The sequence below is a fragment of the Protopterus annectens genome, chromosome 6.part1, assembly GCF_019279795.1.
Source record: "Protopterus annectens isolate FY-2018-M chromosome 6.part1, PAN1.0, whole genome shotgun sequence".
Taxonomy (NCBI): Eukaryota; Metazoa; Chordata; order Ceratodontiformes; family Protopteridae; genus Protopterus; species Protopterus annectens.
The window spans coordinates 338,252,095-338,265,161 of record NC_056738.1 but is presented as its reverse complement, the minus strand read 5'-3'; the positions used below and the strand labels follow the sequence as shown (position 1 = coordinate 338,265,161).

The 13,067-nt window shown below is 38.3% G+C and overlaps 1 protein-coding gene across 1 annotated transcript in view; it reads left to right on the top strand.

The window, feature by feature from the left end:
• EML3 (EMAP like 3) overlaps nt 1-13,067 on the top strand; it is a gene marked incomplete in the record, with an annotated part of 1,888,117 nt that overhangs the window by 774,734 nt on the left and 1,100,316 nt on the right. The window contains 1 exon segment of the mRNA XM_044075756.1: nt 8,114-8,293. Within this exon segment, the coding sequence (XP_043931691.1) occupies nt 8,114-8,293 (180 nt within the window).

The window sequence follows — 13,067 nt, the reverse complement described above, 5'->3', positions numbered from 1 at the left end:
GATCCTCTTCCGTAAGCGTCGGTCCGTTTTTCCTACATAAAATGCACTACAGGCCATGCACTTGGCCAGATAGACTACATGTTGTGTGTCAGAAGTAGCTACTGTGTTAAGCTCAAATCGTCTGAGTGTAACAGGATGTATGAAATATGAATCTCCAAACACAAACTCGCAAAAATTACATCTATTACATGGTCTCATACCCACTAATAAGGGGTTGTCATACATTGTAAGTTGACCCTTGGGATAGCACAATAATCTCTGTTAAGTTCAATCTATTTCTGTATACAAAATGGGGTTTCACACCTACTATTTCCTTCAACTGTGGATCCACCATTAAGACTCCCCAATTTTTATAAAAAACATCCCTAACATGACAAATGTCTTGTGTATAATTTAGGGAAACCCTGACCGTAGAGTTCCATGTGCTCGAACAGTCTTCCTGTGGGGTACCAACAATCCCTCTCCAGTCTGAAAAATAAGGACGTGCAGTATTTTCTCTTAGCAAATAGACCCCCTCAATACCTGTAGTGATCTCTGCTAAATCATAGGATCTGCATGCTAGCCTCTCACGCAGATAAGATAACTCTCGTTCAAACCCTTCATCAGTTGGGTATAGACGTGACACACGTATGGCTTGTCCCCTCACTATATTGTTGAACACAAACCTAGGATGCATACTCTCTCTATGAAGGAGGGAATTCTTATAACATGACTTCCTGTAAACTCCAGTATTAAGCAGCCCATTGGCTAACTTTTCTATATATACATCTAAGAAAGCTATCCAATTATCAGATTTTTCTATCGTGAAATTTTCTTTCTATGCATTTCCTCATTTTTACATGCTTTATTTTCTAATAATTCAGATATTTACCCTTTTCCTTTTTGCTATTCTAGTTGCTTATGTATCAAAACATATTTTAAAGCAACAATCTCTACCATACACCTTTAGTTCCTTATTAAATTATTCATTTCTTAACAATATATAAAACAATCTGTTTGCAACTACTCCTTGTTCTAATTCATCATCAATCCCATCAGTTTCTGGCTTCCATGATCTATGTAATGGTTCTAATTTATTCCTTCAGACTCTACCCCTTTTTTCAAGAAAATAGTCTGCAATAGTTCTGCCTCTGAACAGTAAGGACTGTTCCTCGTATTACAATATTTTCAAAGAAATCTTACAGTCTTTCTTTACCCAGTGTCACTGTATACCATTTAATTCATATCTGCTGTCTGCACTACTAATATTAAAAGCTCTTCCCCTTGTTTTTTTCTGCATGTACACAAAATCCCTGTGCCTTAACTTATTGCTTAATCTTTTGTATTTTCTTTATTTTTCGATATATGTTGATTCATTTCCCACCTACTTGCGCCTCCCATACTTTATTTTATACTGTCACATTTTTTAAAACTGTCCTAGTTTGTTTTACTTTCTGTTGTCCACATAGTCATATGTCACCCAGTTACATTCTATTCTTTGTTAAATTCCTTTTATGAGTATGTAGTTTTTTTCATGAAGTAAATGTCCTGTTAAGAATTTTCAATATCTTGTGGTACTTTTTTACTGCTTCTTTTCCCTTCTTATATTTCTTATCTTAAGCATGTAAGCAGCACATTTCTTTTGTCTTTCATCCTTTTTCTTGCTGTACTTCTACCCTTTTCCGTGTTCTCCATGGCTGTCTTCACTGTGTAATATTTGATTCTTATTCATTGATTCTGTCTCTCCTTCCTTTCCTGCAACTATTTCTTAAAAGCTTTTTCAGTCTGTGAAAAGAAAATGTGATTTCTGTCAGATTCCCTTATTTGTTTTCCACATTTTTTTTTTTTTTACCATGATTCGGTCATTTTTTCGTCTATCTACATATTATTCCTCATAATTTTTCCCACTTTTTCATTTCTAACCTTTCTTTATAATCTGCCACCTGTACCTTCTGTTATTGTATATTAATCTATTAATAAAAATGAATCCTTTTATTTCCTGCATATGTAATTTTATCAGTTTTATAGCTGTGGCCACTATAATCATAATAGTTACCTTTAGATTGTTTTTCAGAATTTCTGCTCAAAATCCCTAAATCTCCAAAAAATTACATTATTACAGTTAAAATGATTATTATATCCACATTTTGTAGTATAATTTTGGTTAATCAGAATGAAAAAAAATATTTCTTATGTAAAATAGTCCTTGTAAATGTTTACTCCCTTTGCAGACATGTGTAACTTGTCAGTTATCCAACTCCCACATTGTCATAATCCAGACTCCTTCAAAAAGATTCTGGTTTAGAAAGTCCACAAAAAATTTATTTTTTATGCAACAGCTGTGAAAGCAGGATTGATTGCAGGTATAGAATAATCTCAGAGTCTTTTTTTTTTCTTCCATTTGCGGCACAAAATAGAATAAAGTTACCAACTACCAAATAAGTTCTCACCTGAAATTGATATGCAAGCAAACAATACTGTATATTTTATTTATTTTGTTTTACAGTTTTTAACCGGGAAAGTCCAACTGGACACATATCCATTTTCAGCAAAGGCCCGGGGAGAAAAGCTCCAATAGCATGTCAGAAAGAAATTACACAAGAATATCATACAGAGATATAGGTTCCTTAGAAACATAAGTTATGTATAGATTAACAATTCATTTAGTAAAGTCAGCATGCAGCATTCTAGTAGTAGGGTTTATAGAGAATATAAAATATAAACACAAGAAATTTTTTTTTTGTCTTTCTAAATTATGAGTACTCTCAATATTTTGTTACAGAAATAACCAGTGATTATTAAGCTTTGCAGTGAAAGGAATTAGGAGACCTTTAGTAGAATACTTGAACATGGTACTGGTGCAAATTAACCTGGGGAGAGCATGAACAAAGCCAATTGTTTGAGAAGTAGGTTCTCAGGAGTTTCTTAAATTGAATAGTGGAGGTAGTGGAGGTTATTTGGCTAGGTAGTGAGTTCCAGATTTTTGGCAATAGTGCAGGCAAAGAGAGATTTGCCAGCATCATTTTTGTGTCTGGTAACGCTTATCAGGTTTTGAGAACTAGATCGTAAGGCTCTGGTAGGGATGTTGGGGGTTAATTATATTTTGAAGTGCAGAGTTTTTTTCTGGAAGATAGAAGAGATAATGTGCTATTGTGAGTTGATTAAACAGAAGTAGTTGAGGTAGCTTGAGCCAATTGAATTGGTTAAGGGCGAGACAGTGGTGGGATTTGTATGAGGTTTCAGTAGCAAACTTGGCTATTTTGTTATAACAAGATTCCATTTTATTCAAATCACTCTGGCGGAGATTAGTAAGAATGGGAGAGGCATAGAGAAGGATGGATAAGAGATGAATTCTTGCAATAGTAGCTTTGGTTTGTTTAGTTATAAAGTGTTTGTTCCTATAGAGAAGTCCTAGTTTTTTGTTAACTTTCTTAATGGTTTGTGCTATATGGATGTCAAATTTGAGGTTATTGTCTAGTTCTACATCTAAGAATTTAGTGTGTGCAGTTGGAGTGATTTGAATGTTGGAGTGAATGGTGAAAGTGTTGCTGAGGGGGGGGGGGGGGGGCATGACCTGGGCCGAAAATAATTAATTTAGTTTTTTTTAGGGTTAAGAATAAGTTTGATGTTTGTGAACTATGTTTTGGCTAGAGTAAAAGTGCTTTGGGTGAGGATTTGCAGTTCCTTTAATCTGGGGGCGGCACTTATAAGGGTGGTGTCATCTGCGTATTGTACTACTGATGCTGTGAGTGAGGAGGAATTGATTTGATTGGTGAATAGTGTGAACAATAGTGGGCCAAGGATGGATCCTTGAGGAACACCTATGGATACTGGTAGAAGGGGGGGACAGCTGGTCATGCCATAGGACTGCTTGCCGTCGACCAGATAAGTAGCTAGTAAACCATGATATAGTGGAGGGGCTGAGGCTTAGGGTAGATAAAGTTTGGAGAATAATGTTATGGTCTACCATGTCAAAGGCTTTAGATAAGTCTAAGAAAATGGAAGATACAAATAGTCCCTTGTTTCTGTTGTGGTTAACTATATCTGTAAGAGATAGTAATGCTGTGGTGGTGCTGTGGGATGGTCTAAAGCCATGCTGAGTTTTGGAGATTAAGTTGTTTTGTAAGAGGTACCGAAGTAGTTGGGAATGTACAACTCTCTAATATCTTGGCTAGAGGTGAGAGTATTGCGATTGGGTGGTAGTTGGTGAGTTCTAAGGAGTTGCCCCTTTTGTGCAGTGGAGTAATGTGTGATGTTTTCCACAGGGTGGGGACTTTGAATTCTGCAAGTGACCTGTTTATGAGGATGGACACGGGATAGGCTATGGCGTCTGCTGCTATCTGAAGGAATTCGGCTGGAAGGGTGTCAGCAGCTAGTGTGGTTCGTTTTAGTTTCTTAAGGAGCTTTGAAATAATGTTAGTGGATACAGGGTGCAGGGAAAAATTGGTGGTAGTGTTTTGAGTAGTAGGGTGGGTTTTGCTAGCACCTGGTATAGGGCTGCTAGTGGTATTGAGGGCATTGGTAAGGGTTTGGACTGTTTCGGCAAAGAACTTGTTAAATTGTGTGGGAATGTTGTCATGGTTGTTTGGTAGTACTGGGGTTGGGGTGGTGGCTTTACCTGGGGGGATTGTGCCATTTATTGTAGCCCAAATTTCTTAGGGTTGTTGGCATATTTTTCCTGCATGTTTTTTGTAGTAGTTACTTTTGTCTAGTTTGATTTGTTTTTTGGCTTTGTTTTAACATACTTGGTAGGGTTGCCTCAGATTACTGGTTTTGTTCTTTGGATATTGACTCCAGGCCAGATCAGTCTCTTTCAGTCTTAGTATCTTTAGTTAGCCATGGAGCATAGTTAGCATTTAGTCTTATAGTTCTGGAGAGGGCATGACAGTTTAGGATTTGCAGAAAAGTGGAGTTAAAGTACTGTACGGTGTCATCGAGAGATAGTAGTTTTAGGGGTGTCCAATTACAGCTTTGTACTGAATTGATGAAGTCAGTTGTTTTAAATGTCTTTTTGTTAGTATTACTCTGAGGTTGGGTTGGCTTATGTAATGGGGTCTGTTCTGAATTAGGCAGGTTGGTTGATGATTACTTAGACTGTCAGGTAGACAGCCAGAGTGCCATGCTAGAGTGGGGTCAGATAACAGAATCCAGTCTAAGATGGAGTCGCGTTTTGAGGTTTTGTCTCTTCTGGTTGGGGTGGATATAATTTGGGTAAATCTATGGAGGTTAATATGGGTAGTTGGAGTGTGGCTAGAGCAGTTCAGCTAGTCAATATTAAGGTCACCTAATAGTACAGTTTCTTGTGGCATGGAGTTTGAGATCCAGTTTAGCAGGTTTTCCATTATAGTAGTGTTATTGCCTGGTGGAATGTAGCCACCTGCAATAATGATGTGTTTGTTTGAGTTTAGTTTTAATTTGGCAAGGATTAGTTCAACATCTTTGATTTCTTGGGTGTTATGATGAATTTGTTCAATGGTGAGATGATTTTGGAAAAATATCGCTACGCCACCAACCTTTTTCTCTACTCTGGCTCTGCGTATTATGTTATAGCCATGGGTAATAACCTCATTATTATGGTGTTCTGGTTTAAGCCATGTTTCAGTTAGCACTGCTATTTCTGGTTTATATACAGCTAGAAGGGCGTGAAGGTCCTGGATTTTAAGTATACTTCTTGCATTTATGTTAATGAAGAGGAGAGAGGAGGTAGGTCTATAGTATAGGGGGTTTGGCTGATTAGAGTCTGTGTAGGGTGTTGTGGTGGGCCATGTTTCCATGTAATTTATCTTAAAATGAAGTATTTTGTCAGGAATTGATTGCAACACATTGATAAAACTTAGTTTTACATTTTTCTTCAGAATGTATATATTGAATGATCAGTATTTCTCTCGCCTTTACATATATCCCTATAACCTATTTTACCTGCCCAGGGTTTTTTTCCTGTTGTCTCATACATGCACTATGCCTTCTTTTCCAGTCTGCCATCCATTTTCTACTTCCATGTCCATTCACTCTCTGGTTTACTTCATTTCAGTTCTTTCTCTACATTCAGTGAGTCTCTAATTTTGGCACCACCATGAGTACTAGGTATCAGACTCCTTTTGGTTACCACTCACATCTTCACTCTCTCAAGCATTCTGTGAGATGACTGTTGATGTCAGATGTTCACACACTGGAAATGAAAAGCTTGAATCCCCCCCAACGCACACACACAAACATATATACACACACACACACACAGACTATATTTAGGGAAATAATGAATGTGGGAACCCTACAAAAAAGCAGAAGAAAGCACCAAAAGGTAAACTCTTGAAACAAAAAACACCATAGCAGGCTCCAAACATTTTGTATAGTCCAGGATATATGAAATAACTGTTGAAATAACCATACAAAAAAAGCAAGGGAATTTTCCTGGTCCTTGTAAAACCTAAGTCAGTGTTAGCAGACCTAATGAGAACAACCGGCTCAATAAGTAAGTAAAATATGGAACATAAAGTATTTGGTATGCGTTTAATAACAGTAAAATATAAAAAACAAAATGAAAAGTAAAATAAAAAAAATGTGCAGTAACAGTACTGCAAGTGCACTGAAGAAAAGTCAAGGCAGAGACTTGAAGTAGTTAACCTGTGACCGGACTGGGAGTCAAGCATGAGAACACATTTACATGCAAATGAAATGTTGCCATGATGGTGTGTGCAATCTGCTTACTGCCATTTGTGAAGGGAAAGAGCTGTTATTGTTTTTTTTTAAAGAACTAAGCATAGCTGTCAACTGGCCCTGAATTTTACAGAACATCCCTGATTTTCCCTCGTACACTTTTTAATTTCTGTTGAATCATTGAAGGACAGAGTCATCCAGTAATGGCAACCATTAACAGTTTTATACTTCTTATTCCAAAATGCACGTTGATGCAAAATCTATTGCTGTATTAACTTTATAAGTAAAACAGAGTAATATTAAAAAAAAGTCCTTATTTTGGGCTTTTGTTTTCCCCCCTTTTTCTTGAAGAAAGAAGTTGTGAGCTATGTTCTAGAGGGAAAGTGTTTTAACAGTTCAAGTTAAGTGTGTGTGGGGGGGGGGGGGGCATACACACATTTGTTTGGGACCATGACTGGGCCAACTAAAACAGAAAGCTAAAAAAGAAATTGAGAGAGGGAAAGGCATTCTGGTGGTATGGAAGTAACTCCTTTCTAAACACAAAAAAGAGCTGACTGGGAACACTCCATATAAATCAGAATAGAAACACTGAAAACAGTACTGTAGTAGGGTTTTAAATTATGGTGAACCTTTCCTAAAGAACAGTAGACGGGTACAAAACCACTGTGAAATACAGAAAGTTCTTACTAATTGTTTAGATTTTGATTTCCTGTTTCCTGTTAAAACGTAATGCTTATTCCTAACTACTGAGACATTATTTGTTTTGTAGTAGAGGGATAATTCAGAGAAGTACTATGTACTGAATAAAGTTTTGTCAAAAGTATTACAGTGAATTCTGGTCAGTGACACAGTTCATCAAAAGTAGTTTGACCACAGAAAAGTAATTATATTTTGCAAGAAACAGGCAATTGATTTAAATGTCTGCCTCAGAAGACTGTGTCACCAACTGGATTGCAATGTGTTGTGCTTCATGAAACTTCATTCTAAGAACTGTAGTTTGCTGTAATGTCTGTAGTCCACGTTTACACATCTTACCTTGAGGAAGGATCATGGGTGTTATAAGGAAATGAAGCAGGCTGTTGTGGTAATGTCTCAGATTTATGCATAACAATCGGCAAACTTGTAGCACGAACCCCGAGTTGACCTTTGAAAAGATGAAAAAATACTTGTGAAAAGAGGCCTGATAAAATCCATGAAGTTTCCCTGGTTCTGTACGTTTCATTCTTTTTTCTGTCTTCTTGTCAAAATTAAGATCTTACAGCTGTGGTGCAGTACTGTATCATAAGCACAGAGGCACCTTCATGACTCAGACACAGAAGAAGTGCAAAGCGTTTCTTAACTGAAGCTGTGGGGTACTCGATTGGTTTTCATGCTGATGGCATGTGTGTGTTACATAATAAGTTGATAACTGCATTTTGTAGGCAGGGACGGGGTAGAAATCATGCAGCTCATCATGTTTTTCTTTCTTGCTTTACAGATGACAGTGCATCAGCTGGAAGCAGCCCTGAGTGCCCTGATCGACTCAGCCTCCTAGAAATGAGGATTCAGGCACAGGAAGAGGAGATGACACTGGTGAAGTCTGCTCTTAATGATGCATTGAGGAGGATCAGCTTCTATGATGAACAGATTCCACTGCTGAAACAGAAGCTTCTGACAGGTAAAGATATCTGAATGTAAACGTGTGTGTGTGTGTGTGTGTGTGTGTGTGTGTGTGTGTGTGTGTGTGTGTGTGTGTGTGTGTGTGTGTGTGTGCGTGTGTGTGTGTGTGTAGCGGTGGGGTGGCTGAAAAAAGCAAACTTTACTATCAGATTTATGAGTCTTAACCACAGTTTGTTAAGGTGGAAAGAAGCTTGGAAAACAGATATCAGCTTTTGCTCCATTTTCCTAGTGCAACTATAATGAATTGTCAACCTAGTTTCTGCCTTTCTTAAATTCACTGTCATCGTATGCCAGCCCCCTGTGGAATAACAGTCCTTTTGCTAAAGTGTGATGAGAGACAAATTTACATCGAAGAACATGTGTGAGATAGAAAGTATCAGTTAGAAAGTACTATGGGCCACATGAAGGCAGATGGAGCCTAGCAGATCTTCGTTTTTTCTTGTTGATCCCATAAGTTTACATCTCAGCATAACTGCCAGTACTTGCTGTGTAGAATCATATTTATGCTATAGCAATCCAGTGGCAAATTCTCTTTCATGTTGGCAAAATGTTCTCAGTCATCAGGCTCGCACTTACTTATAGCCAAAAGTGGGTCATTAACTTTCATCCTATAGTAGGATTTCATGTATACCTCCTTTTGAGTGCTTTGACTGACTCTGGCTCACAGTTGGCATCTTTAGTTGAAATGCAATGAATTCTAGTATAATGGCATTGGGGTGTGGAATCTGTATTAATGAGCCACTGCGCACTTGCCTCATAGTGCAGATCTGCAGGCCACTAGATGTTTAGGTTCAAATCAACAGACATGGCAGAGAGCCCATGGACATTTGTCATCATTGTACTTGCAGAAGTTTGCATGTGTCCAAGATAACATATTGCATCAATGGCATGCTATGTATTTGGAAGACAGCAAAACAGAAAACTCATGCTCCCCTGAGGTATGGCAGGCTTAGCCAACAGATTGATGGCTCTCACTTCCTGCCCGTTGAACCTAATTTGGATGCATCTGAAGCACCGGCTGTTCTAGAGACTGAGGACTTCTATTGGATGATAATATGATAAAGGCCTCCACAGCTAGCGAATGAAGTGATCAGGCCGGGTCCAGTACAGGACCTAACTCTTGGGAAAGTTTTACTAAAAACAAATAGTTTACTGAAGAACTTCTACGACAAGCAAGTATTCGTACTTGACAGGGCATTGAAAACATATTCCTTCCCTTAGAAACTTCATCTTGGGCTACAGCTCTGAAGCTGCAGTTTAACAAGTGAATATTTCTTCATTTAATTTGCAAATTCAGCACTTTGTGCACTTGTGCAGTATTGCAAGAAGTGAAACTTTGCTACAGGGCACAGAATTTTATCTAAAAAGTCTTAAAAGTTGATTATAGCATTTTACAGTTTGCCATAAGGACGGTAATGAGCACTGTGGCGAGTCTCATGCTTTGCACATAGAGGGGCATTATAAGAATTATACAAAAAAAATCATGCAGTAAAGTTTACCAGCTTCTCTCATCTTTGATTATGACATTCTACCTCCTACCTAAACTGCCCTCACTTGTTAATTCTACTGTATCCAGCTTCTACCCACTGCTAATGAACAGATATTTATTCCTGCTGAATAGTAATGCAGGCCGCAGAAGTTGACCACACTGCTTGCTTGACTGCACCACAGGAGGCCTGGTGCTTGTGTTTAATACCATGCCTCAGTCACAGTGGCTGGTTAGTCCCTATGGATGAAGTGTGTATTGGCCACTGTTTCCACTATGATGCTGCCACTGAAGCAACAGTGTCACTTTTGAAGGGGAGCATAAAAGCTGCAAACTCCTACAGAGCATGTGCAGTAGTGTCCTTACTGGAAGGGGATGGACTTCCTGAACCATGCTGAGAGTACTTGCTTAGTAGGCAGCTTGGCTGTTCTGCATGTGCTTCAGGTGCAAGTAACAGTCAACAAGGTTAAGAGTAACAGCTGTTTATTGAATGCGCTATATTCTGTTGCTCAGTTAAGCACTTACATGCGTTAAATGCACATTTAACTGAGAAGCTTAGGCAAGCCACTGCTTCAGTTTCTCCACTGTGTTTTAACTAATTTAAACTGTTTTTAAGTAGAACTCTCAGCACAGAACTCACACACTGAGTGATAAAAGAAATAAAAATAGTGCCCTGGTCATCAGAAGATGTACTACTGACTGAAATGTTTTTACTCACTAAACTAGGCTATGTTAGCTGAAGGGGCATTTTTTTGTCCTTCCTCAGCCTTGATCATAAGCATATACTTGTATCCTATAAACCCAAAGGGTCCCCTGTCCTAGATGATATGATCACTCCACTTCATCCTGTGAGAAGTCTGGGTTCTCTTCTTTCCAAAGAGGAATGCATTTTAGTAACTTTTGGTTTACAATCAGAAAGTTTATTCCACAATTAATTAAAATCCACTCTAGGTACTCAGCTCGAGAAACAAAAATGTCAGCCCGACAGAGAAATGTGTTAACGCTCTTACATCAACACTAGGACTTCATCAGACAATCTACTTCCATTAACACACATTTAAATAATAAATGAATTGAATATATTTAACTTAATGATAGGCATTAATATTCATGAACTATGCACATAGATTGGTGTGTTTGAATTAATAGATAAAGCTCTATGGATAATTAAGTTTAATTCATTGTGGAATAAACTTTCTGATTGTAAACCAGCGTGCCCTGGCACTTTTTGTTGGAATTTTAGTAACTTTCCCTTTTACCCAGGCAGTAGGGATATGGGGTGAAGTGATAGAGGAGTTGTTGGAGGGCCATCATCCTTGACCATTTCTGATTTGTTGTGATGCCCCTGCAAGGGTTAACTGCATTGTCTTTATAAGGGCTTCTGCATGAACTTTGCTTGCTTTGTAGCTGGTTGTGCAGTGGAGATCTGCATAACTTAAATACTTTACATAAAGTTTTATTTTCTGGTAGTCATACATTTATGGTACACCTCTTGCTGCCATTGCCCTGGGATATGTTTGCACTGCCTAGAATGTAGAAGTAGTTTGCACTGAATACTTGTCAGTGTTTTGAGGTTTACCATGCCTTGCTGATTAGTTCCATGATTCATGTTTCCAAGGCTTTATATATAAGGCTGGTCAGACTTATGGCTTGGTAATTGCTCAGGTCAGTGGATGACCCTCCCTTATGCAGGGCTATGACTATTGCTGTCCTCCATTCTGTTGGTACACAGCCAGTTTAGAGGCTGACGTTGAAAAGTGTTGTTAGAGGCATAAAAAGATTTTGTTTCATGCTATTCAGGATCCATCCTAGAATGTTATCAGGACCCAAAGATGCCATATTTTTGGCTTTTGAGGGTGCCACCAGGATATGATCCTCTGTGATAGATGGGGATGTGTAGGTTTCTGATATTTCTTGTGGGATTAGTGGGGGTAAGGAGGGGTGAATGTTGAGCTGAATTAATCAGCCAGTAGATTTGCTATATCCACAGATGTAGTATAGGTGGTGCCATTTGCAATTAGCTTAGCACAGTGCTGTTTATTGGCCTTGAAACTACAGATATAGCTAAAGAAGGCTGTGTGGTTGTCCTTGGCCTTGGTGGCTATTTTTTCCTCACAAATTTGGTCTTGGTAGTTTTAATTACATTCCCAAGCTGCTGGTTTAGTTTATTGATCAAATTCCTGTTCAGCTCAGTGTGGCACCTCTTATTCTTTAGTATAACTTTCTTGCTGTTATAAATCCTTTTTATGCTATGATTTCACCAGGGCGGTTTGTTTTATAGGGTTTGCCCCATGTTTGCTTCTTCTGATTACAGCTGCTTCTATGCAGCTGTGTACATGTTATTATAAGTTGTTGGTGTATGTTGCCACATAATCAGGGGAGCTTTCTGGGTATTGAGGGGGGATTTTCAACCAAGGGAGCCCGCAGGATTTTTTGCAGGGGGGTGCAAACCCAAGCCCCGCCCACACTGCCACACCCCCTATGTTGCCCCACGCAGCCATTCCAGTGTCCCATTACTTGGCTATTTCTCCCCATTTTATAGAAATTGATCAAATCTGTGTGCATACGTGTTTTATGCTTTACTTCTACAATGACTACAGATATCTGGATTTCATTTACAACTTTTATTTCAAATTTTATAGCACAAACACTGACAGACATTTACTAAACCTAAACAAAGCAATAGTCTTACAATGAAAACAGACTTAGCATTAAAACTTCTCTACCTTTGAAACCCACATTCACTGAAACAGCATCAAAACCCACATTTCATGAACATGCATCTGGCCAGTGGCAGGGTTAGTTTACCTTTGGCCAGTTTCCAAATCACAGGCTCCTTGCACAGATTTTAGAAACATGCAAGAGTTCTTCGATTCACCTTCCTGACTATTATACTACATAATTGAATTATATCCCTTGTATAACACAGCACCACTTGTTGAGTGCGTTTTAAATTTATAGTTCTGGGTATCTTTCCTTTAAGCAACGAAACAAATCATATGAACCAATAATGACAGCCTGCCCAATTCAGAACATTTCAACCATAAAGGAACACTCAAACTTCTGACATAAAATCCACCAATATCAATCAGTATGCAGAATCTCTGCAGAAGTAAAAGTCATCTGAATAATTCCACATTAAAGAGATCTGAAACTAATGAAGAGGTTGTTGCTAGAAAAGAACTTTATATTTCAGTGTTTCATTTACAAATTCAGTGCCTGTTGCCCTTGAAGAATAAATTGCATGTGCTACATGAAAATAAATGGTAAGTTGATATATTGCAAT